The sequence below is a fragment of the Acinonyx jubatus genome, chromosome C1 (genome assembly GCF_027475565.1).
Source record: "Acinonyx jubatus isolate Ajub_Pintada_27869175 chromosome C1, VMU_Ajub_asm_v1.0, whole genome shotgun sequence".
In the NCBI taxonomy this organism is placed as follows: Eukaryota; Metazoa; Chordata; class Mammalia; order Carnivora; family Felidae; genus Acinonyx; species Acinonyx jubatus.
In genome coordinates, this window is record NC_069381.1 from 23318919 (window position 1) to 23345461 (window position 26543).

The 26543-nt window shown below is 42.0% G+C and overlaps 1 protein-coding gene across 1 annotated transcript in view; it reads right to left on the reverse strand.

The window, feature by feature from the left end:
* Window positions 1–1471: 1471 nt before the first annotated feature.
* SNRNP40 (small nuclear ribonucleoprotein U5 subunit 40) overlaps window positions 1472–26543 on the reverse strand; it is a 33546-nt gene continuing 8474 nt past the window's right edge. The window contains exons 5-10 of the mRNA XM_027059832.2: window positions 16444–16566; window positions 10934–11054; window positions 9109–9191; window positions 7591–7652; window positions 3230–3333; window positions 1472–1999 (exon numbers count right to left, since the gene is read on the reverse strand). Of these exons, the coding sequence (XP_026915633.1) occupies window positions 1950–1999; window positions 3230–3333; window positions 7591–7652; window positions 9109–9191; window positions 10934–11054; window positions 16444–16566 (543 nt within the window). The 3' untranslated portion in view covers window positions 1472–1949. The remainder of the gene's footprint in view (window positions 2000–3229; window positions 3334–7590; window positions 7653–9108; window positions 9192–10933; window positions 11055–16443; window positions 16567–26543) is intronic.

The window sequence follows — 26543 nt, forward strand, 5'->3', positions numbered from 1 at the left end:
ACTCAGGCAACAACAGATGTTGGCGAGGATGCGGAGAAAGAGGATCTCTTTTGCACTGTTGGTGGGAATGCAAGCTGGTGCAGCCACTCTGGAAAACAGTATGGAGGGTCCCCAAAAAACTAAAAATAGAACTACCCTATGACCCAGCAATTGCACTACTAGGTATTTGTCCGAGCGATAGAGGTATGCTGTTTTGAAGGAGCACATACACCCCAATGTTTATAGCAGCACTATCAACAATAGCTAAAGTATGGAAAAAGCCCAAATGTCCATCGATGGATGAATGGATAAAGATGTGGTATATATATACAATGGAGTATTACTTGACAATCAAAAAGAATGAAATCTTGCTACACGCAACTACGTGGATGGAACTGGAGGATATTATGCTAAGCGAAATTAGTCAGAGAAAGACAAATATCATATGACTTCACTCGTATGAGGACTTTAAGAGACAAAACAGATGAACACAAGGGAAGGGAAGCAAAAATAATATAAAAACAGGGAGGGGGACAAAAACATAAAAGACTCTTAAATATGGAGGACAAACAAAGGTTTGTGGGAGGGGTTGTGGGAGAGGGGATGGCTAAATGGGTAAGGGGCATTAAGAAATCTACTCCTGAAATCATTGTTGCACTATATGCTAATTTGGATGTAAATTTAAAAAAATGAAATTAAAATAAATAAAAATGTAAAAGCCAAAAAAAATTTTTTTTGAATAACAACATTCTCTCTCTCTGCCCCTCCCCCTCCCACTGCACGCGTGCATCCTCTCTCTCTAAACAAAAATAAAAAAGACACACACTACTCCCCCGTGCCAGATGGGACTCATTAGTGTCAATCTGTGTGCTGGGCGCAGTCATCCAAGGATCCAGGGGGACAGTAACCTGTTTTGAGGATAGAAAGCAACTAACAGCATTTCTTACTGTCCCTGTCAGTTTAGGAAAGACAGGCGAGTAAGCAGAACTACAAAAGGTCTCAGGCAACGTCATGGTCCAGTTACGCCAAAACCTTCATGTATTCCTTCTGAGTGGAGACCGGTGCAGTGTTCCAGCCCATCACTGCTACTGGCTGAGACTGCCCACATCTGTCTGCCCGCTTCAGGAGCCCTGACTGTAGGGGCTGCTGCTCAGAACTGTGGCAGAAGGCAGAGTCGAAGTAGATCCTGTTCATTAAAGATCATGTAAAAGTACACAAAAACTAGGTTCTTTCAGACCTTATTACCTTTTGACTGCTAGTCTCTAAGTAGGAGAGAAAGCATTCGTTATGGATACTCTCTGGGAATAAATCTTCACGGGAGTAAATCAAGAAACATGAGAAGGGGGGAAAACCTCTAAACATCCCTGTAAACAGCATCCTGTAAGTTCAAATGGATTGTATGCCTTGTATCCCTTGGCCACATCATGCCCTGCTCAGATTTACAGCCATCAAGCTTCAAAGAAAAGACAGCAATAAATCCAATCCACATGGCTCTTGTAAAAAGGCATCTATTTGGTTTTTAATACAAAACGACTCAGAGAAACACAGAAAGAAAATATCATACAAGCCAGTTATTGAATTAAAAAAAAAAACAAAACCCAACAAACAAATTTCAGTCACATTTCCTGTTTTCAGCCTGGATTAGAAGACAGGAAACTGCAAACCAACCAATGTCTGTCTCTTTGAAGAAATCTTATTTAAAAAAAAAAAAAAAAAAAAAAAAAGGAGGCAAAAACCAAACAGTCCCTGAAATCTGGCAGGTGGTTTTTAGAGGCCACTGTAAGCTTGCCTTAATCATCCTGGTAAAATGGGATACCAGTGGTGGTTGGGATATGGCCACATCCTCCTTGCCTTTTGCTATGAATGATCTTCGTCTGCAGGTAGGATGCTGGCCTGGGCACTATTCGATGCTGCTTCTGTAGTCTGAGGTCTCAAGGCCAAGCAGCGGTGGAGTCTTCCATTCTGTGTTTTCACTGAATCTCCCCCATATACAGTCTCTTGTCACTGGACGCTGACAGAACTGAGGTGAGAAGAACAGAGAAGATGAGATGAGGGGAGCTAATGAAGGCTCAAGGAGACTTGGTGCTCAAGGGCTCTTGTGTCAAGAGCCAATTTTGGTAAAAAGAGCCATTGGATTTAGCTTAAATTCCCCTCCTCTCCAACACCATTCACAGGAAAACTGTAGCCTGGCTTTTTAGTTCAAGTCCGCCTTTTTTTTTTTAAATGTTTTATTTGCTTTTGAGAGAGAGAGAGAGAGAGAGAGAGAGAGAGAGAGAGAGAGAGAACGGGGGAGGGGCAGAGAGAGAGGGAGACACAGAATCCGAAGCAGGCTCCAGGCTCCGAGCTGTCAGCAGAGCCCCACGTGGGGCTCAAATTCGTGAACCACGAGATCATGACCTGGGCGAAAGTCGGACGCTTAACTGACCGAACCACCCAGGTGCCCCAGTTCAAGTCCTCTTGAAACCAACCACAAGGGTGGACTGTGCTATGGGAAATGCATCTATCAGGGTCTAAACCCCAATGTCCCTCTTCAGCCACACCCTATGAAAAGACCTTCTCAGGGGCGCCTGGGTGGCGCAGTCGGTTAAGCATCCGACTTCAGCCGGGTCACGATCTCGCGGTCCGTGAGTTCGAGCCCCGCGTCAGGCTCTGGGCTGATGGCTCAGAGCCTGGAGCCTGTTTCCGATTCTGTGTCTCCCTCTCTCTCTGCCCCTCCCCCGTTCATGCTCTGTCTCTCTCTGTCCCAAAAATAAAATAAAAACGTTGAAAAAAAAAACAAATTGAAAAGACCTTTTCAGCCAATCTCCAGAAGAATCAACGTCTGTGCCAGTCATTTTGTAAATGTGCTTCTGCTGGTTCTATTTAGCCCTGGAGAAAGTTATACTTTCTCCTTTAATTCAAGGCTCATTGTTTAATTAGCTAGCCAATATAACATAAGCTGCAATTTATATCTGAACATTAAGAAACATTATTCTTTTACCCAAACGTGTAACTGAAACACAGACTTGAAGCAAGTAAACTCAAGAGAACTAGAAATAGATTAACCAGTCTTCTTTTGAGAGTCACTGGAAAATGGAACATTGCTCTTGACTTCATCACTTAAAACACTGCTGAGGCTGTCAATGCACAGCCATAAAGACAACAAGGAAATTCACATAAAACAGACATCCACTTCTGCCTTTGTATTTGCAGGGCCCCTTGAGGGAGATTTCCCCCAGTTTCCCTTTCCCCAAAGTCGGGACAGACTTACTGATGGGTTCATCGGGGTGGAAAGCCACTTCATTGATGGAGCCAGCGTGTCCAGGCAGCTTATACAAAATCCTCCTGCTTGTGGTATCCCACACATACACAAACCTGCAAGGTATCATGAAGAGCAGTGTTAAAACTTCCCAGAGCTGAGGGTAGGGTAGAGGCACAGCTTTTTAACAGAGATGGAAGCAACAATTTACTCATTCATCCACCCCATATTTACTGAACTGTGTTCTGGTGTTTACAGACTAGAAATACAGATTCTGAATAACGGATGGACCCTTGAGCAACTGAATAGAGAAACTGGAACAGCTACAACTATAAGCATTCCTTGTATTTCAAACGTAAGCTTTTGAAATAGGAAAGAACATGGAGGAAGACCGTTTTTCCTACGGTCCCCACACAGAAATCTTCAAAGGGCATCTGATAGGCATCTAGGATGTCTTAAAGCTAACGCAATTCTCAGCAGGCTGGGAGCCTAGGGTGCGGGCCCATGTGAGCCTCCCAGGACTGCGTTCAAATCACAGAGCTGAGAGAAGGGACAGGAAATTTCTGCAGTATAACACACACCAAATACAGACTTGACCCAATCTTGCCCTGAATTCATGGGAACTCCAAGACCAGCTGGTCAAAACTCAGTTTACAGATAAGAAAATTAAGGTACAGTGACTCTTCCAAGGTGACACAGTTCATCAGAGGCAGAACTAAAATTGGAACTTTTTTTTTTTTAAAGTAGGCTCCATGCCTAATATGGGGCTTCAACTCGCAACCCTGAGATTAAGAGTCACATGCTCCACTGACTGAGTCAGCCAGGTGCCCCTACAATCAGAACTCTTAATATATTCTAGTAATCTCCTTTCTCTTACCACCCTCAAACATCTTCTAATTCCTCTCGCCCCTCGGAAGTTCTTTTGACCTTCAACCTTGCTTGGGTTATTTTGGGGCTGAAGGGTAAAATAAAGAGACATTATCTTCACATGCCCATGCAAAAATAATCTGTGGGTAAATTTAAAGGGCTGGTGGTTTTCAAGCAGGTTATAAACATTACTTGCATATTTGTTTTGTTCAGTCAACATCTAAAAGGGTAGGTACAGTTACCAGCACTTGATATTAAAATGCCTAGTGCTGGGGTGTCTGGGTGGCTCAGTCAGTTGAGTGTTCAACTTCAGCTCAGGTCATGATCTCATGGTCCATGGGTTTGAGCCCCGTGTTGGGCTCTGTGGGACAGCTCAAAGCCTGGAGCCTGCTTCGGATTCTGTCTCTCCCTCTCTCTCCCCTGCTCGTGCTCTGTCTCTTATCTATTTCTCAAAAGTAACCAAACATAGGGGCGCCTGGGTGGCTCAGTCTGTTAAGTGCCTGACTTCAGCTCAGGTCATGATCTCACGGTTTGTGGGTTCGAGCCCCGCATCGGGCTCTGTGCTGACAGCTCGGAGCCTGGAGCCTGCTTCAGATTCTGTGTCTTCCTCTCTCTCTGCCCCTCCCCCACTTGCACTCTGTCTCTCTCTCTCAAAAATAAATAAACGTTTAAAAAAAAAGACAAACATAAAAAAATAATAAAATAAAATAAAATAAAATAAAATGCCTGGTGTTGATGTAACATCACATTTGTGGTTTAAAATACAACTAAACACGAGCTTATTTACCCTGTTTAGTTCTCAAGTGCTAGGCTCCATAGGAACTTAATAAAAGTTCCAAGCAAGATGGAAGGGAAGCAGGAAGCCCATCTGTCTCCAGACTTTTTGGCTCCGATGTTCCCGCTCTCCCTACTGTGTTCGTTCTTGCTGTGCACAAATAACGTCCTCATTAACCCAGCCCAGGAAGATATGACAGAGTAACAAAGTGTATGAGCTCTGGGCTCCAAAAGACCTGGGCTCAAGTCTCATGCAACTGTTTAATCACTAAGTAAGCTTAGACAATATTTAACTTCTCTGAGCTTCTCTTTCTTTAGTTGTGATGATGGATACTATACTGATCTCACAGCTTGGTTGAGAGAAAAGAGGAGATAATATATGCACAGTGTTTGGCACACACATGACAGCTGTTGTTATGATGAGGACATTTATTATCAAAACAGAAGAACATGAAGTCAGGAGGCTGACTAACTCACTCATGGCAGACAGACTGACCAGTCTTCCCACAGTCCTGGATAGGAACTGTTGAAGGGTTTCGAGTTTGAATGTGAGGCGGTAGGTGATTTGCGAGTAGAGAGGGGAAATGTGCCAAATCCAGGCCAAGCTAAAAAGCAAATTTCTGAGAAGGATACATTTCCCAGGCACATAAAAGCCAGCAGAACCCCAGATCTCCAAGGGTTTACTTGAAGGCCTCACTCTCCATGGCTGCCAATTAGGTGCTAAATTTAGAGGGGTTCCTTGTCCTCTCCTTACTTTGGCACGGGAACATTCGGCAGGAACCAGGTTCCTTATATAACAGAGTTGCTTGTTGACTTGGGGCTAATTGGCGAGGTGGCCTGTGAAATCTGGCCAACCCCAGCAGGTAGATACACGGGCTGTGCCCAGACCAGGGCCATGCTTCCCGCATGTAAGGTTTAAAGGAACAGTGGGGAGGGAAAGAAGAAGAGAGGACACTGAAAGTCAGAAAGGACCAATGTCAGAAACAAACTGCTCAGAAGAAAAGCTTAGGCAAATATCATTTAAAAGCTTAACTACGTAAAAAAAGAGATCTCTGTTGAGAATTATGTAAAAACACTTTGAATCGTTCTTACTCTGTTAGAATGCAAGATACCTTAGGCTGTGGACCTGTTTCTTAAGGTCTTCTTTAGTAACCTGACTACTGAAAATCCCTTAGATTTCCTCTGCAAGGCAGCTCTCTACACCAACGGGTTACAAACCATCAATGTGGCACTGATGGCCTGGACCTTTTACCCCCAGAAAACACCCCAGTACTTGGCCTTTTATCTCAGTATGAAACTTGCTAGGGAAAAAAAGTGGACTCTGGAATCTTCAGGTATGTTCAGCACTGTCCACAAGCAACAAGGTGTAGGACAGACCAACAACATGAGGCTTTTCTATGGCTGTGGTAGGGCCCCAAATAGAGAAGAAAACCCTGGAACATGCTGAAGAGTCCAAGCTATGCCACAAAAGGCTTCATGTTTGTAAGATGGTGCCTGTTTTAGTACGGTAGTAGGAAAATCTCTCAACGGAGAGAAAGATGGGGTTAAGCTAAAAAGGGTTAAGACATCTCTCAGTGGAAGTTAAAGCCAGAGTCGGCCATCAGAGGGCCTTAACATTCTTCACCACTCCACATCTGTGGCCCATTAGTCTGGCATGGGCACCCACACCCCCGCCTCTGACCCCGTCCTAAGTGCGGGTCACCATAGATATACTAAACAGCAGGGTCTGATAGAAGAATTCTCTCCCTTCTCTTTCTAATTCATCACCGAATGGCTGAGCCAGTTTAAAGTGACAGCTAAGAAAGTCTCATGGTCTCTGAATTCAGGGGTGGAAAATACCGAGCTCACATGTTGACACAACCCTCATCTAGCAATCATGGTACTTTTCCTATTGAGCCCACACCCAGCTCTGAATCACCCCCAACACAGGCAGCCATTACCAATAGCTGAGCTGATATGTAGAGTAAAATCTGACTGCCATCCTTGAGCTAGGAATTCATTCATGTAAGATTCACTAAGTGCTTAGAACAGGTCAAATACTGCTCTGGGTTCAGAGACGACTAAGACTCATTTCCTGACCTCTAGGAACAAATAATTAGGTGAGGGTGCCCCACTCTGTTTATCTCACGGTAAGACGTGTTGGATGCTGAGAAAGGTTTGATGTATAAGGTGTGACTACAGTGCAGAGTAAAGAGCAGTTAGTCATACCCCAGAGGAAAGGGAGAGAGGACCAGGGAAGTTTACAGACATAACACAGAGGTGATTCATAGAGAGACACAGAAATCTGGAAAATGGAGAAGAGGGGCTAGGAGAAGCCTGGAGGCACGAGGGATGTAAGAACAGGGAGAGTTCTGTGTGAGTGAAGCACCGGGGCGATGGTGAGGGAGGAGAGGACACAACATGCATTTGAGCGAACTGGAGCGCCGCGGAAGAATCTGAGGAGGGAAACTGGAGCTAGATTAGGAGTCTAATTTCACTTTGATGGCAAAAGGAATCCAACAGAATTGAAAAAAACTGTTTACCTTCCAGGTCAAAAAGGTATCCATAGAGAGCAGAGAAGCTGTGTTTGTCTGACATGATCCTTAGGCCCTTCTTACTGCATCTGGCTTCATCGCTGAGCACGGCTGTAACTCTACGTCCGTGCTGGCTTGCCATCTGCACTTAATGGATTAGACACAAGCAGGCACCTGTAGAGCTCCATCATTCTTCACCGCACACCCGGTAATCCTTACCTGTCAGCTGAACCAGCTGCTATCTTGCTTCCATCAGGTGACCAAGAACATCTCAGGAGATTCTATAAAGATTGGAATTCAATGAATACAGTGATTAATGCACCACACCCCTCTTTACTGGACTACAGAATCACCAAAAGACTTTAAATTTCTTCTTTAAAAAAAAAATTTTTTTTTAACATTTATTTATTTTTGAGACAGAGAGACAGAGCATGAACGGGCGAGGGGCAGAGAGAGAGGGAGACACAGAATCGGAAACAGGCTCCAGGCTCCGAGCCATCAGCCCAGAGCCCGACGCGGGGCTCGAACTCACGGACCGCGAGATCGTGACCCGGCTGAAGTCGGACGCTCAACCGACGCGCCACCCAGGCGCCCCAAAACTTTAAATTTCTTAAGCAGAGTTTCAATTAGTCTCCCCAGAAAGATGATCAGCAATCATCTTATATTGTGTGGCCTAAGACAGCATACTTTATTTCATACAACATTCAAACCAACTGTAGAAAATGCTTCATTCACAGTAAATTAGAGTGGACCTGGGAACAAAATGTTGTTCTGCCTACAAATGAAGGTTTTCTGTGCTCACTGATCTCGATCCTCACTAATAATTTCATTTTGAAGGAAAATAAAAATAAAACCAAATCCAACAAAAAACAAGATTTGATTTATAAAGTGAAACTGAATGGGCGCCTGGGTGGCCCAGTCAGTTAAAGCGTCCGACTTTGGCTCAGGTCATGATCCCATGGTTCATGAGTTTGAGCCCCACATCGGGCTCTCTGTTGTCAGTGCAGAGCCCACTTTGGATCCTCTTTCCCTCTCTGTCTCTCTCTCTCAAAAATAAAGAAAACATTAATAAATATATTTTTAAATATAAAGTGAAACTGAATCATACAGACTCTCAAAAGAAAAACATTAGTCTCATTATTAACAAAGTATCTGGAGAAAAAGCTGCTATCAAGAGCTGACCTAGGACTTGAGATTTAAGAAAAATTTCTCTCAAAATCTGGGCCATGGTCCTTACTGAGGAAAGGGATGTATTCTCAGGGCTCTAACAGTGGGTCACTGGGAAGGTGAGGGAAGCCACCTGAGTAACAGACAGGAAGCCTGAGTCCCATATGTAACACTGACCCAAGAGGGTCAAAGTTTCCAAGGAATGAAAAGGAGGTTAAGACTATCTCGTTGAAGTCAGAAGTCTTAAATTTGAAGGCGGTCACACCACCGTCTATCTATGTAACTGCCTTCCTCCCTATGCTTCCATTAGTTTTATTTCTGGCAAGAATGGTTTTGATGGAGAACAGTGTTCACTGGAATATAGCCCCTTCTTAGTAGAGCTACTGCCCTCTATCCTTAGCACCACTTTTTTTTTTTTTTTAAATTGAGATATAGCTGACATATAACACAGTTTTAGTTTTAGGTGTACAACATAATGATTTGATATATATAAATATCGGCCTTGGCACCACCTTAAATGTATCTCCGAGTCAAATGGACAGTAAAACTCTTTAGCCATGCAGGACTCACCTTTTCAAAGTTGTGCACATTTCCTTGAAATATCTTCACACACCTCTCTTTGGGAGCAAATGGCCGGACATCCCAGACCCGCACTGCAAACGGAGCAAAACATGTTATCAGCTGGAGGCCTCCTGAGAACCCACCCGAAGTCAGTGTCATGTCAATGACAGATGCTGTTTCCTGGACGAAGGAGGGCCAACACGGTAGAAGGTACATGGGAAGGCTCTCTCTCTCTTTTTTTCTAACAGAAATGAAATGCATACAAATTCCATGAACAGTGACTAAGGGCACAGAGGAAAGCTGAGGAGGCAGGAAGGGGAAATGCCAAACACATAGCTGGGGGTCTGCAACAGAAAGTAGGTGGGTGTGACATTAATTTCACCAAACATTTGCAAAGGATTTCTCTTGCCAACCCAAAAAGTCACATCTAACAAAGCCTTAAACATGACACTCTAAATACCATGGACTACTGTGACAATCATCTACAAAAACCAAACCCAGGACTGACCTTTTCTAACTTTGCTCACAGGGACACCTGACAGTCTGAACTTGAACAAGGAAATATATCCAGAGAGTACCATACTAAGAATTAGAAAAAGTGAGCTGTGATTCTCATTCTAGCTCTGTTATATGTATGGGTGATATCAGGTAAAAAGTGAGTTTTTGTGTTTTGTGTTTTGTCTCTGTAAAATGAGAATACCATCTGTTCTTTTACTTTTTCATGAGTATTTTCAGGATACAAGGGACAGGGCTCTAAGAGAGTGGAGGCAATAAACAAAAGGATTTTGTAAATTTTATCATACAGCCATAATAAAAATTCTTATTATTTTACTAACCATTCAGGGAATCTCATCTTTCCTTATATAGGGCGAACACTGCTACAATTAGTCAATGGTAAACACATCACGATCAGGATATAAACATGCGTGGTAAGCAGTGGCTACAGTTGTTAACAAACGTTATAACTATAGTGGAATTCAAGTGACCATGTCATTTTAATTGAGTGTGAAAAACAAAACAGTCCTTGAAATCAGGCACAGAAAGGTGAAGGTATGCATGAAAGTTTGCTACTGAGTTGAGGACAGTCAGAAAATAAGGGTGCTCATTCATTCAAGAACCCGTTGAATGCTAGGCTCTGTTTGTTTTACAAAATGTCAGTGAAAGCATTTCAGTTCCTGACAAGCCTATGAACTTGTACACCAGAGGGGCATCTCTAAGCTCTCCCAACACAAAGCATATACTCCATTCTCCTTTTTGCTATAGTAAACCCATCCTCCCACATAGCAACTCAGAAACAAGCAGAGGAGAGTGTTTGTGTGAATGTGGAATGTTGCGATGTCGTAATGAGGACCTCTTGTCACACCAGTCAGTGCTCTGAAGTGAGGAGGACAGACGCGCTGGCAGAAAGAGCACAGTTCTACCCACAGCTCTGCTGACCAGCCAAGCTCGGTGCTCTCTGAAATGCTTGCGAACTGCTTTGGATGGATCTGCAGACTCACGTTTCTCAACAAACTAATGATCACCAAGAGTTTCTAGTATGCTGCCTACATCCGCAGCACACCAGACGCTGAAATGGGTCTTAAAAGCTTGTGTCAAGTTGCTCAGGGATTAGATGGCAGATCTGGGACCAGAATCCTGGCTTCTTGACCATATCTTTTAAAGCTTTTTCTGTTACAATGTGTTTTCCTAACTGCCCTGGTAGAAACCTGCGAGCCACTTTTGACTCTTTCCTTGGATCCACATTTATCCCAGCACAATTTCTACCACCCAATGCCCACTTTCTTTAGGGTCCACAGTGACTGGGCACTTGGAGAGCTTTCCTTTTCAATGTTACCTGTATTGTCCATTGCATTGGACAAGAGATAAGAGCCTTCAGAACTTAAACTCAGGCCCGTCACTGAATCTGCATGGCCTCTCATGGTGTAGGTGAGCTTGTTTTGGCGCAAGTCCCAGACCTATAAAAACAAAAAAGTTGCTCCCAGAAATCAAATTGAGAATAGCAAAGAAACAGAGTTTTTACTAAAGACTCAATGGCCTGGAGAAACTGGTAACCCTTCTCAATCTGGCTGTGGGCCAAGTATAACTTTAGCACAAAATAGAGGATTTCTGTCAAAGAGGAAAAAAACTCTTGTCTTTCTAAAAAGGGAGTCAAAAGTGCTATGTCTGACCAGAAGGCTAATAAATGTCAAAACTTATGTTTAACAAAAATTAATAAAATTTACAGAGACTGTTCTCAAATCATAACAAAATGTATTAGAAATTAAAAAACTAAGTAGCATTTAAAATGCTTCAACTATGATTCTTAGCAATTTAAACTATTAGAACTACAGAAGGGGCACCTAGGTGGCTCAGTTGAAGCATCTGACCCTTGATTTTGGTTCAGGGCATGATCTCACAGTTCGTGAGGATGAGACCTGCATCAGGCTCTGTGCTGAAAGAATGGAGCCTGCTTGGGATTCTCTCTGTACCCACCTCTCCCCACCTCCCCCAATCATGCGTACGCACGCGCATGCACGCTCTCTCTCAAAATAAATAAACTTAAAAAAAAAAACAAACTACAGAAAAACAAGTGAACATGTCATTTGAAAAGAGCATTATGATTACATGTAAATGTATCTTAAGATAATACACAGAAATATACACGCTTAAAAATTTTCATTTAATGTTACAGGTACACAACACACACACACACACACACACACACACACACACACACACAGACACACACAGACACACACACTACAGAAAAGCATATTTATTAAAAGAAAAATGAACTGCAGATTCACTGTTGCCTGGGTAGGAAACGTAGAAGAAACAGTTCAGCTAAAAATAACCTAACATCAAACAGGGAATATAAATGGTTCATTAAGTTACAGCCCATGAACACATTGCAACAGCACGGGACTTTGCTAGAGACGGTACAGCAGAGTGGAGAGACTGAGGATTTAGGGTCAGACTGACCCAGTCCTAAGAGTTCTGTCTTATTGGGCCACTAACCCTCTCTGAGCCTGTTTCTGGTCTGTAAGATGGGGATAACAACATTTACCTCTTATGGCTCAAATAGAATGCTCAGCAGATGCCTGGTATGCAGCAGGCCCTCAATAATTGGTAGCTATTATTAAGCAACCTCTAAAAATAACTCTGAGGACCAAATGGAAAAATGTTCCAATAATAAGCTATTAAGCTAATAAAGAAGATACAAAATAGCATTTATATTTACACAGACTGCAACTATGTGGAAAAAAAATAAAGCCAATAGCAATGGTCTGGAATGTCATATGGAAAAAAGAACAGCAATTTTGGTAAGGTCATTGGTATTACACAGAATTTCCTCCAAATTTGATCTAATACTGCCATGTAGTTTTTCTGAGTGGGAAAAAAAATGTTTTTGCTGCCTATTTAAGCAAGGCACTTCCCTTATCTAGAAATGAGTTTGGTGCTGCATGTCAAAGCAATGCAGAAGGCAGACAACTCCACTTTCCCCATCAATAACTCACTCATGTGTGGAACCCAACACACTTTATATACAATCATTTTTGTGTCAGGTGCTTGCTGCCTCAATAATCAGGAAAGCTTGAAATGGCTGACGTCTTTTGTTCAAGCTACTGCTCCTCCTCTTCAGGGAAGACACTGTTGAAGTCTTCAGCTTGTTAGGAGAGAATGCAAAGCCATCCCTCATAGCACTTGGGTGCCATTTCCAGACCTTCCTTCTTGAGGCATGTACACGTTGTGCACAGCCAACACATATCCAGATTTGCTGTAGAAAGTAGCACTAATTTAAGCAAGACATTTCGCAAATCCCAAATCAATTGTTCAGTGAATGCTTGGGCATCTGATTGGTGGGCAGCAAGACTATGAGTTTTCATACTGGAAACAGTATAACAGGGTAGAAAGCTTTTCTAAGCTTTTGGAATACTGTGTACCTTCTAATAAAAAAATTTCCTGGGGTGCCTGGGTGGCTCAGTCAGTTGAGCATCCGACTTCAGCACAGGTCATGATCTGTTTGTGGGTTCGAGCTCTGCGCTGGGCTCTGTGCTGGCAGCTCAGAGCCTGGAGCCTGCTTCGGATTCTGGGTCTCCCTCTCTCTCTCTGCACTTGCCTCACTTGTTTCTCCCTCCCTCCCTCCCTTTCTCTCTCCAAAATAAATAAACCTAAAAAAAAAATTCCTGAAAACAAAGCACTGGCAGAAAAATCTGAATGTCTATACGCTAGTTTAAAAGATAAAGACTAGAAAGCTACGATGTAAAAATACGTAGCACTGGGGCACCTGGCTGGCTCAGTGGCAGCAGTATGTGACTCTTGATCTTGGGGCCGTTAGTTCAAGCCCCCTGTTGGGTGTAGAGATTACAAGAAAATAAATGAATAAATAAACTTTACAAAAAAAAGGGGGGGGAAAACCCACATATGATAACCAGGAACTAGTTCATTAAATTATACAAAACCAGAATCAGGGGACTTCTCAAAGAAACATGAAGGACATTCTTTTAGAACAAAGCCAGTGAGGGGCACCAGGGTGGCTCAGTCGGTTTAAGTGTCTAACTCTTGATTTTGGCTCAGGTCATGATCCCAGGGTCGTGGGATCGAGCCCTGTGTTGGGCTCCGTGTTGAGCATAGAGCCTGCTTAGGCTTCTCTCTCTCCCTCTAACCCTCTCCCTTACTGACACTCTCTTTCTCTAAAATATGGGGCGCCTGGGTGGCTCAGTCGGTTAAGCAGTGGACTTCAGCTCAGGTCATGATCTCACCGTTCGTGAGTTCGAGCCCCACATTGGGCTCTGTGCTGACAGCTCAGAGCCTGGAGCCTGCTTTGGATTCTGTGTCTTCCTCTCTCTCTCTGCCCCTCCCCCGCTTGCACTCTTTCTCAAAAATAAACATTAAAAAAAATTAAAAAGTAAATAAATAAAATAAAGTAAAAAAATAAATAAGGAAAAGAAAAAAGCTAGTGATATATGTAACTGCTGTACTTATGGGTCTTTATTTACACATTCTCTATATAAGATAAGTTCAGCCTTCAGAATAAAACCGGTATGATTGACTAGCTATCTGTAGAAACCACCTACCCTAAGAGAAGGAATAACATATGGTGTGTGTCTGAGAGGACATGGAAAACCTTCAAATCCTAAAAAGGAACCAAGTATCCCTTAAGGACTATAGCATACATTTAAAATATCTGTTTATAGAAGACCCAGGAATAGGCTAGGATAAAGAGTATGGAAAAAGTCACACTGTATGTGGTGAGAAGGCCTTACTGGCACAAGAGTATTATTCTTAAACGAGTCTATCCCCTCAGTGTAGATGAGGGCATCAAATTCTCAGACCTTAAGTAAAAGAAGCCAGTCTCAAAAGGTTACATACTGTATGATTCCATTTGTATGATATTCTAGAAAAGAAACTATATGACAAAGAATGGTTGCAAGGACTTAGGAATGGAAAGAGGGTTTGAATACAGGAGGGCACTATAAATTTTGGGGGTGATAGAAATTGTTCTGAACCTTGTTTGTGGTAGCTATACAAATCTATGCAAGCATAAACATTCACAGAATTGTACAAAGTTAATTTCACCATGTGTAAACTTTAATAGTAATGTATTATTTTTTTTTTAATGGGAATTTTTTCTTTTTTTGATGTAAGCTATATGTTCAACATGGGGGGGGCTTGAACCCACGGCTCTGAGATCAAGAGTCGCATGCTCTACTGACTGAGTCAACCAGGCACCCCAATAATAATTTTAAAAGTATGAAAATTACAATACCTTAATGACACAAACCTACTGTCAGGTATAGAAGATGCCCTCTAGTGATTCTAAAGCTAATGGGCTCCCAAACTTCTCTCTGGGAAACACTGCATTAGCTATTAAGATGATCTAATTAAGTTCCTGTGCCCGGATTCCATATTCTCCATACAAGTTATATGATAGAAAAGGGATGGGAAGTTACATTTTGGAAGTGGTCAATTTTCAAGTATTGTGGGATATCCAAGTGGGGACTTCTGAGGGGCTGGTCGTATACAGGGGTCTGGAGCTGAAGATCTGGGCCAGGAATATGGAGTCATCAGCACAGAGATGACAATTAAAGTCATGGAAGCGGGGGTGCCTGGGTGGCTCAGTCGGTGAAACATCTGACTTCAGCTCAGGTCATATCTCGCAGTTCGTGGGTTTGAGCCCCGCGTCCGTCTCTGTGCTGATAGCTTGGAGCCTGGAGCCTGCTTCACAGTCTGTGCCTCCCTCTTTCTCTACCCCTCCCCTGTTCACACTCTGTCTCTTTCTCTCTCTCTCTCTCAAAAATAAACATTAAAAGAAAGAAAGAAAGAAAGAAAGAAAGAAAGAAAGAAAGAAAGAAAGAAAGAAAGAAAGAAAGAAAACACACCATCTGAGAAAACTGATGGCATGAAGGCCCAGACAGGAAAAGGAGATGAAATCCTTCTGCTGAAGGGACTACCTTTAGACAAAAGCAAGCACATGTCATCCACTGTAACAGCGAAGGAGGCAAGGAGGGATGGGAACACAGCACAAGTTTTAGGCGGTGACAACACAGGAAGCTGAATATTTACTCACCAGTTACCACTCTAACAGTACAACAGAAAGTAAGGTCAAAATCTTTGACATATTTAAGGAAGCCAACAGGTAAAGACAGACGCAAATTGGGTAGCCCCCCAAAACACTTCCCTTCTACTGGCATTTGCTGTGTCCAGAAACTGCTAGGTGCTCTAATGCATTAGGTTCATTTAATCCCCACAACAACCCTAGAAGGTAGACGTTCTCGTTACTGTTGAGAGGCTTATAGAACTTAAACAACTTGGAGTCATAAAAAACTAGAAAATGATAGAACTGGGATTAGAATCCAAGTCAATTACTCAAAAGCCAGAGCCACACTGTACTGCTGTATGGACTACTGCCACTCTCTATGACATCATCACTTCCCTCATTCTTAGCTGTGGACTCCCCCAAAACTTCCTTTCCACAGTCTCAAAAAGAAAGATATGCTGAGAGATTGGAGCTGAGAATCACAAACTGCTTCAGTGTTATCTCATCAGGCCATCACAGTGGGAAAAAAAAAAGTATGCAAATGTCTTTAGGCAGGGAATGCATTCTTCGTGTTCACAGAATCCACACACGGGGTTTCACAATTCACATTAACTGTCTGGTCCCTGATGGCATTTACATGAGCTGTAATGCAACCTTTGACTTCTGTCAATGAAGACAGGACAGAAGGAAAACAAGATTTAACTTACTATCCTCCTTGTAGTTGGTACAAAGTGGAAAGCTACCAAAATCTCAGAAGTTTGAAAACATTACCTCTGAGAGTGAAGAGAGGTGAAAGGGAAATGTAACACAAACATTGAACATACCTTGATATCATTGTCTATTCCCCCAGAAATAATCTGATCACTTGTGTCATTGAAGGTCACAGCTAACACCTGGTAGGTGTTCTGAAATGTCTGGATGGCTGCTTTCTTCCGGATGTCCCAAAGCTGAAGCAGAGGAACAAGAGGGTCTGTGGTCAAACATCATTCTAAGAAGTAATTGCATAATACATCCCGAAATCCAAGGACTTTGTACAGGTGAATACATTTTTAGTAGGGATCCTGTTCAGAAACTTGTCTGGATTTCCTAGTAACACGGTGAGAAGTGACCACAATTTTGCCAATGTATCTGAAGGCTGGGAGAACCAATCACTTTGGTTGTATTTTCAGACTCCTTTGTTAAAGTATGAATAAATACAGTTAATCAACACGCTCTTAGAATGGAAATCCTCTACTTGTTTAGCTGATATTTAAAAAAAATTTTTTTTAATGCTTATTTTTTGAGAGAGAGGGAGAGAGAGAGAGAGAGAGAGAGAGAGCATGATCATAGGAGGGGCAGAGAGAGAGAGGGAGACACAGAATCCGAAGCAGGCTCCAGGCTCCGAGCTGTCAGCACAGAGCCTGACACGGGGCTCGAACCCACAAACTGCGAGATCATGACCTCACCTAAAGTCGGATGCTTAACCGACTGAGCCACCCAGGCGCCCCTAGTTCATATATTTTTAACATAGCAAGGATATCAGACCAGTGTTTTTAAACTGGAGATCCTAACTCAGTAATGAGCTGTGGCTTACATGAAAAAATACAGAGAAAAAAACTTTTCTCATCAGCAAAAATGGAAGAGGAGGGAATACTAAAAGGCTGTCCCTCTACAAGAGCAGAGAATTATGTGACAAAACTGACAGAACCAACTTTGTCAGAACTCTAGAAACCAATCAGAAGCTTATAGCAGCTAGGCAAATGCTTAATGAGGAACGAACCCTCCTGAATCTTACAGAGTTCTGTAGCGTCTTAACTTACCCTGGCTCCGTCTCTCACGCAGCAGTAGCTTTGAAGACAATGGCCCACATCCCCAGGATAGGTTCCTGGTACCAGAGGGAGCAGAAGGGACCTTACTCCTTATTCTCAAAGAACTGTGGGGGTTTTTAACTGTCTGGTGGCTCCCTGAAGGATGAGCTTAAAGGGATGGACTTTACTTTGCCTAACTGGGAACGCTTCCAGGGCAGAGACATTGGTCTACAACATTTAAAGGCAAATGCATTAGCCTCTGCTGTCTGGAGCAAGGGATGGCAGTTGGAGCAAACCACAGACAAACCAAAAAGCTTGTGAGGAAAGCTGGGGAATGAGACAATTTGGAGAAAAGGGGCATCGAAAAGCTGACATATTCCTAGGACTCTAGAAGGCCATTTGCATGCCCGTGTCTGGGCACATGCTCAGAAAAGCCCTGAGAAGGCCCTAAGCTCTCCTCTTGCTGACCTGCACAGGCTCAAACCTGTGCACAAGCAAGAAGTGAAGGCTAATGCAAAGTTGTAAACGGCCTGGCTGAGAGGCAGAGACAGACCCAACACGCACACAGAGCAAATCTGCAAAGACCAGGAGTTTTTCTTTTAATCACAAGCCATTAAGAAAATCTCTACCAAAATCATTAGTGAATCGCCAAGCTAACGAAACCGAGATTTCAGTGGCTACGTACGGCAAACTATACAGACTTTACAAAATCAGTTCAGAAAATTCATCAAACAGCTACAACAAGGAGCAACAGCAAACCCCAGGGGGAGAATCTAATTTCTAGAGTTACCACATTATAATATTCAAATGTCCAGTTTTCAACAAGAAATTATGAAGCATGAAAACAAGCAAAAAAGTATGGCTCGTACAGAAGAAAAAAGAAATTAAATCTTTTAAAAAATGATGGGACAACTGGATAACCATACCTAAAATATGAAGGCAGACCTTTATCTTATACCAGATGCAAAAATTTACTCCACATGGATCAAAGAGTCAAATGTAAAAATTAAAACTATGAAATTCTTAGAAGAAAACACAGGGGTAAATCTTCATGGCCTTGGATTTGGCAATGAATTATTAGATATGACACCAAAAGCACAAGTGACCAAAGAAAAAATAAACTCCATAAAAATTAGAGACTTTTAGGGGCACCTGGGTGGCTCAGTCAATTAAGCATCTGACTTTGGCTCAGGTCATGATGTCACAGTCCTTGAGTTTGAGCCCCGTGTTGGGCTCTGTGCTGACAACTCAGGCCTGGAGCCTGCTTCAGAGTCTGTGTCTCCCTCACTCTCTGTCCCTCCTGTCTCTCTCTCTCTCTCAAAAACAAATAAACATTTAAAAATTTTTAAAAATTAGAAACTTTTGTACATCAGAGGATGGTATCCAGAAAATGAGAATAAAACCAACAGTGGGAGGCATTATTTGCAAATCATATACCTGATAAAGATCCAGTATCCAGAAAAAGAAGCTACGGTTCAACAACAAAAACACAAAGAGTCCAATAACTGGGCAAAGGCCCTGAATAAACATTTCTTTTCAGATGATATAAGCGCAGGACAAGATGCTTAGCATCATAAATCATTTGGGAAGTGCAAATCAAAACAATTAGATATTGCTTCCCACTTACTAGTGGGGAAAAAAAAGAAACCACAGAAAATAAGGGGTGCTGGTGAGGATGTGGAAAAATTGGAACCTTTGAACATCACTGGTGGAAATATAAAATGATGTGGCTGCTATGGAAAAGTCTGGATGTTCCCCAAAAGGTTAGAGTTACTCTTTGACCCAGCAATCCTAGATTGCTCCTAGATATATACCCAAGAGAAACGAAAGCAGGTGTTCAAACAAAACCTTGTACACAAATCTTTGTAGCAGTGTTAAAAACGAATCAAGTATTAATACATGTTACAAGGATGAAGCCTGAAACATTAAGCTAATCAAAAGAAACCAGACACAAAAGGCCACATATTGTACAATTTTATTCCCAACAGAGACAGTAAGTACATTATGGTTGCCAGGGGCTGGAAAGCAGGGAAAAAGTACTGACTGCTAAATGGGTAGGAAGGTGCTTTTTGGGGGTGCCAAGAATATTCTGGTATTGGATCATGGTGATGATCACACACACTGTGAATGTACTAAAAATCACTGAATTGTACATCTTTTAAAATGGTTAAAATGGTGAATTTTATATTATGTAAATTTTACCCTAATTTAAAAAATATATAGAAAAGATAATGTCACATATAGAAGAGGCTGATTCATAAACACAGACATACTGAGGGGAGTATATACTGGGTCACAGTTTAAAATGTATTCCTTAATGCAGATTGAGATTAAAAAATTTTTTTTAAATTACTACACTTAGAGGATCTAGTTTAACTCCAATTTTTATGGATGAGCAAACTAAAGCTCAAAGAAGGAATTAACTTGATGACAAACACCCAGCAAGTCAATAGCAAAACAAGGATTAGAATTTAGTACTGTCTGATTCTGTTATGTTCATGTTATATTAACTTAACTAACTAAAATATATGCTAATTTCTTATAACGACTAAAGTAATCTACACTTGTTTTATACCGTTAACTTTTTAATGGCTACTTGATTTATTAATAATAGAAGATAGGGGTGCCTGGGTGGCTCAGTTGGTTCGGTGTCTGACTCTTGATTTCAGCTCAGGTCATGATCTTACGGTTCGTGGGATGAGGCCCCGACTTGGGCTCTGTGCTGGCAGTGGGGCGCCTGCTTGGGATTTTCTCTCTCCCTTTTTCTCTGCCCTTCCCCTACTTGTGCTCTCCCTCCCTCTCTCAAAATAAACACTTAAAAAAAATAGTAATAGTAGATAAAAATTAGGTATAATGAGACACCTGGGTGGCTCAGTTGGTTAAGCATCTGACTTCAGCTCAGGTAGTGATCTCACAGTTCGTGAGTTTGATGTCCCATCAGGCTCTCTGCTGTTAGCACAAAGGCTACTCCAGATCCTCTGTCTCCCTCTCTCTCTGCCCTTCCCCCGTGCTCTCTCTCTCAAAAATAAAATAAACATTAAAAAAAAAATTAGGTATAACAACTCTAGAATCCCATACCCTAAACAATTAGGCTCTATTTTTAAAAAATAAATTTATATAACACGGATCTACATTTTTTTTTAAAGATTTTATTTTCGAGTAATCTCTACATCCAACATGGGGCTCAAACTCACAACCCTGGGATCAAGAGTCACATGCTCTACTGACTGAACCAGCCAGGCACCCCAACATGGATCTGCATTTATAGACTGTGGATAATAGGGGGGGCCTAGAGATGTTTCTTTCCTTTCTTTTATTTAAAAAAAAAATTTTTTTTTAACATTTATTTATTTTTGAGAGACAGAGAGAGGCAGAGCATGAGCAGGGGAGGGTGAGAGAGAGAGATACAGAATCTGAAGCAGTCTCCAGGCTCTGAGCTGTTTGTTAGCACAGAGCCCAATGTGGGGCTTGAACTCACAAACTGTGAGACCATGACCGGTGTTGAAGTTGGACGCTCAACCGACTGAGCCACCCAGGCGACCCCCCTTCCTTTCTTTTAAAGTTTATTTACTTGGAGAGACAGGGGGAGAGGGAGAGAGGGAGGGTGGGAGAGGGAGAGAATACACGCATGTGTGTGTAGGGGAGGGGCAGAGAGGGAGACAGAATCCCAAGCAGGCTCTGCACTGCCAGTGTGGAGCCCAACTTGGGGCTCAAACTCGAGAACCACAGGACCATGACCTGAGCTGAAAACAAGAGTCCGATGCTTAACCTAATGAGCCACCCAGGCACCTTAGAGATGTTGCAACAAATGACTAACAGACTTGGTAAGGTGAACCATGATGTTTTAAGAGTGTGGGTTATTTCATTCAAATGACAAAGACTGGGGTGACGGTGTCCCAAGTTTTACACACATGTCATTAAAAAAAAAAAAAAAAAAAAAAAGATGGGTGCCTGGCTGGCTAAGACGGTGGAGCATGTGGCTGCTGATCTTGGGCCCCACACTGGGTGTAGAGATTACTTAAAATAAAATCTTTAGGGGCGCTTGGGTGGCTCAGTCGGCTGGGCACCTGACACTTGATTGGGGCTCAGGTCGTACTCTCACGGGTCCATAATCTTATGGTTTGGGAGATCAAGCCCCCAATGGAGCTCTGTGCTGACAGGACGGAGCCTGTCTGGGATCTTCTCTCTCCATTGCTCTCTGCTCCTCCCCTGTTGGTGCATGTGCTCTCGCTCGCTGGCTAGCTTGTGCTCTCTGTCTCTCAAAACAAATACTTAAAAAAAAGGAACCAGCCATAGAATCTCAGGAAAGGCCTTAAGTTTACATTCAAATCTGCCGTAAACAAGCAGTCTGGGTTGTTATCTCTGTGCCAACAAGGATTTGTCCTTCCAATTCTCATGGTTTGGAATGCAAACTCATGAAAACATAACCTAAAAAGGCTTAGGTTTGGTTACTCAGGTAAATGGTCCAAAAAGAGTGCTTCACCCCTCTTCTGGAGAACCAGTACCTAACCCCTGCCCACTAATTCCTCTGGCTACAGAATCATGTCCAAACCTATTAGTTTGGAATTCAAGGCTTTGATAATCTAGCCTCTCCATATCTCTTCCAGATTTAGTACAATCTTTGTCTTAATAATCTCTACACAGATCAAATCAACCTTTGATTTTATCCTAAAAGCTATGGTAGTCATTTAAAGCTTGATTCAGGGGCGCCTGGATGGCTCAGTGGGCTAAGCGTCTGACTCTTGATTTCGGCTCAGGTCATGTTCTTGAGGTTCGTGAGATCGAGTCCCACGTTGGGCTGCGCTGACAGCACAGAGCCTGCCTGGAATCCTCTCTCTCTGGTCCTCCCACTCGCATGTGCATATGTGCTCTCTCTCAAAATAAATAAATATTAAAAAAAAAAGTTTGATTCAAATATTTAATTTTTTAAAAGATTTTACTTTTAAGTAATCTCTGTACTCAACGTGGGGCTTGAACTTCACAACCCCGAGATCAGGAGTCAAATGCTCCACTGACTGAGCCAGCCAGGTGCCCCTGATTCAAATGTTTTAGAATATTAGTTCCAGATGACCATCACTTTTAAAAGACTATTTTACTTTGAAATATTCACAAACTTACACAAAAAGTTGGAAGTAAAAGAGAACATTTTTGTTGCCCGAATCATTTGAGAACTGCTGACCTAATGTCCCATCACTCCTAAATACTTGAGTGTATTTATCCTATAAAAATATATATAATACATATAACATATACAATCCTGTATAATTTCAGCACAATCAATCAAAATGCAGAAATTAACACCAACACATCACTACCAACTGGTTCTCAGATTTCATTCAAGTTTCACCACTTGTTCCAACATGCCTTTTATAAAAAAGACTCAGTTCAGAATCATGTGTTGAATTTAGCAGTTATGTTTCTTTAGTTTCCTTCAGCCTGGAAGAATTTCTCAGACTTTCCTTGACCTTGACACTTCTCAAAAGTATAGGACAGTTATTTTGTAGGATGTCCCGCAATTTGGGTTTGTCTGATGTTTCCTCATGATTAGATTCAAGTTATGCCTCTTTGGCAGGAATATCACTGAAGTGATGCTGCATCTTCATTGTATTTTACTGAGTGGCTCACAATTTTGTTTTGTCCCATCATGAATAATGTTCAGTTTGATCATTTGATTTAAGATGTTCTTTTGACAAGCTTTCTGCACAAGATGTTCCAGGTTCATCTGGTACTTTCCCTGCCCAGTCCTGAAATAGGGAGCCCTGGTTTCTTCAGTGGAAAATGGTGTTTAAAGGCCAAGACCTGCACAGTAGATGTGTTCATTGCTTTTGGACTGTTGTTCCTAAACCCTCTCAGTGGACAGTTGCCAATATATGCATACATAGGTGCGCACGCACACACACACACCTGTAAATACCCATTTACATCTCCTATTTCTTCTACTCCTGTTTATGTGTTGAATGTTTATCAGTTCACACTGACACTTCCAGTTCAATACCAACAACACAAGATGCATTTTAGTTTTCCCTCCTGCATTGGTAACTCCTTTCTCCAACAATGAGAAACCTGCCTCCCGTTATTATATTCACTTATCTGATCAAGCTTCCTGAATGTAACCAATCTCCCACATCCTTTTCTACCCTTCTCCCCTTCCTTCCCTGTTTGAACTGTGATTCCCATCCTGGGCTGATCTTATGTGAACCCCTCCTCATCCCATATGGGTCATCCCTTTGTATGAATACCCCCTTCACCCTGCTCTGGCTCTAATATCCCTCTCCAGGCTGCCTTTCCTCAGGAATGCTAGCCTCAGCCCCAGACTCCCTACCCAAACTGCTCCCACACTATGTGGACACCCTCAGCTCAGGCTGTGACACCCATACTTCCCCCTACTCCACTAACGTACAGATGACCCTTTTATTCTGCTAGGGTACCAACTCTCCATGCTGGGCTGCTCCCCGCTTCAATTCCCTATTCTGGGCTACCGACCCTGTGTTATGTGGTTGCCCTCCTCACCCTTCTCAGTCCCCATCTCCCTACAATGGACTGCCCCCAACTTGCATGGATGCTCTCCTCACCTCACTTGGGCCTCATACTCCACTCTGGGTCACGATGGCCCACACCTCCACCTCTAACCTGAAAACCTTCTGTGTCTTCGTCTACATAATAGCACTAGGACTGAATTGTAACAATTTGTATTTATATGTATGTGTGTATATATCACATCTATAGTAATATATATGCCTTAAACATGATATGATATAAAAATGATTTTCTAAGTACTTTACAAGAAAGAATAGATTGCTAAAAACAATATGAAAAAACTGTGAAAGACAGTATGAAATATTGTTAAAAGCAACAGAAAAAACTACTAGTATGGACAATGCTCAGGATGCCATTTCTAGACTGAAAATGCAAGCATTACTGAAAGCTTCGTCTTCTGTTGCGAATCCTGATACGTCAAATGTAACACAAGGTTTCCCCCCTTAGAGAAACAGAGGTTATTAAATTCCTACACCTACAAACCTAAAACAGAAAATAATCAACAAAGCATTCCAACCTGATAACTAACTAAAAGGCATATGTAAAAGGCTGCTCGACAAAGCATTAATTATAAAAAATATGTTGAAATTAAGAATAAGGAATTGGTTAAACAACAGTCACCTTTAGTTGATGTGACATATTGACACTAAGATAAATATTAGCTTGAGTGATAAAGTTAAAACATTGATTTCAAATCATGTTTAATTAGAGGAGAAGAGAAGCAAGAAACTGAAAGGAGGACAGAAAACACAAACATGTACTCACAAAGGAGTAGTTGAAAAAAGAAAAGCCGAGGAGAGACAGAAAGGCAAACATGAGGAAAGAGGTAAAGGAAAGGCAAAATGAGAGAAAGTAAGAGAAAAGGTGAAGGAAAGCCAAAAATAAACAGCAGTGAGTTCCTAGATGTTGATAGAGCAGGCCCTCGGTAAAATTCCTTAGGGCCCTGTCGTCTCCTACCACCTTTTGAAAGGCCCTTTGGCGAATCAGTTTACAAAGAAGACTCTCCAACCATGGCACACGGACATTAAGAGCTCTGGGCTTTGGAATCATTCCTAAGCCATACACTCTCTTCCTAGCTAAGCACCAGGCCCCAAGTGACTGGGTTTATTATAAAAATGATTTAGTAGGACAGTATCTCCAAGCAGATGATTCAGTATGTCAGTGTCACCACTTTAATTATGAAAAGAAAACAAATTCATTTTAAAAAGCAACAATCACAAGGTTAGTGTGGTTTCTCGGATATATTCCTTTCAAGTCCCTCCTTGTTTAATCACTAAAATACTTCCCAGAGTACCAAATTAGTGCCAAAGAAAGAATAAAAATGGTGGTACTACAGAGTAGTATGTCCTTGTGTGCTCTTGAAATAAGTAATTATTTTAGGCCTCATTTTCCTCATTTGATAACGAGGATGCAGTGGTGAACATAGCATAATGTATAAACTTGTTGAATCACTATGTCGTACATCTGAATCTAATGTACCATTATGTATCACCATATTCAAATGAAAACAATAATAAAAAAATAAAATGAGGATGCTGGATGAGATCAATGGCTTCCAAAATGTCAGACCTGCTACATCAAGTCATGTTGAGGAACATGTTTAATAATCCTGGTTCGTGGGGCACCTGGGTGGATCAGTCAGTTAAGCATCCGACTTTGGCCTAGGTCATGGTCTCCGATTTGTGAGTTAAGTCCCACACTGGGCTTTCTGCTGTCAGCACAGAGCCCACTTCAGATCTTCTGCCCCCACCTCCATGCTTTCTCTTTCAAAAATAAACATTTTACTTAAAAAAAAATTTTTTTTAAACATTTATTCATTTTTGAGAGACAAAAAGGGATACAGCGTGAGCAGGGGAGGGGCAGAGAGAGAGGCAGACACAGAATCTGAGGCAAGCTCCAGGCTCTGAGCTATCAGCACAGAGTCCAACATGGGGCTCAAACCCACAAACCATAAGATCATGACCTGAGCCAAAGTCAGACACTCAATTGACTGAGTAATCCAGTGCCCCAATAAACATTAAAAAAAAAAAAAAAAATCCTGGTTCTTAAAAAACACGATGTCATTTACATTAGCACCCAAAACAAAAGAGAAATATCTAGGTATAGATTTAACAAAATATGTACAATCCAAATGAAGGAAACTTCAAAACTCTGATGAATGGCGGCACGTGGGTGGCTCAGTCAGTTAAGTGTTCAACTTTTGGTTCGGGTCATGATCCCACAGTTGGTGGGTTTCAGTCCCATATAGGGCTCTGTGCTGGCAGTACAGAGCCTGCTTGGGATTCACTCTCTCCATCTCTCTCTCTCTGCCCCTCCCCTGCTCACACTGTCTCTCTCAAAATAAATAAGTAAACTTTAAAAAAATAGTTTAAAAAAACAAAACAAAAAACCCCCAAAAAGCAAAACTCTGATGAACAAAATCAAAGAACTAAATAAATGGTTTTTCCATGTTCATGGATAGGAAAACTCAGTTTTGTCATTCTCAACTTTATAAATTCAATGCAATCCCAACCAAAATGTGTTGTGGAAATCAACAAATTGATTCTAATGTTTATGTGAAGAGACAAAGTCCCAAGATTTCCAACACGATAGGAAAAGAA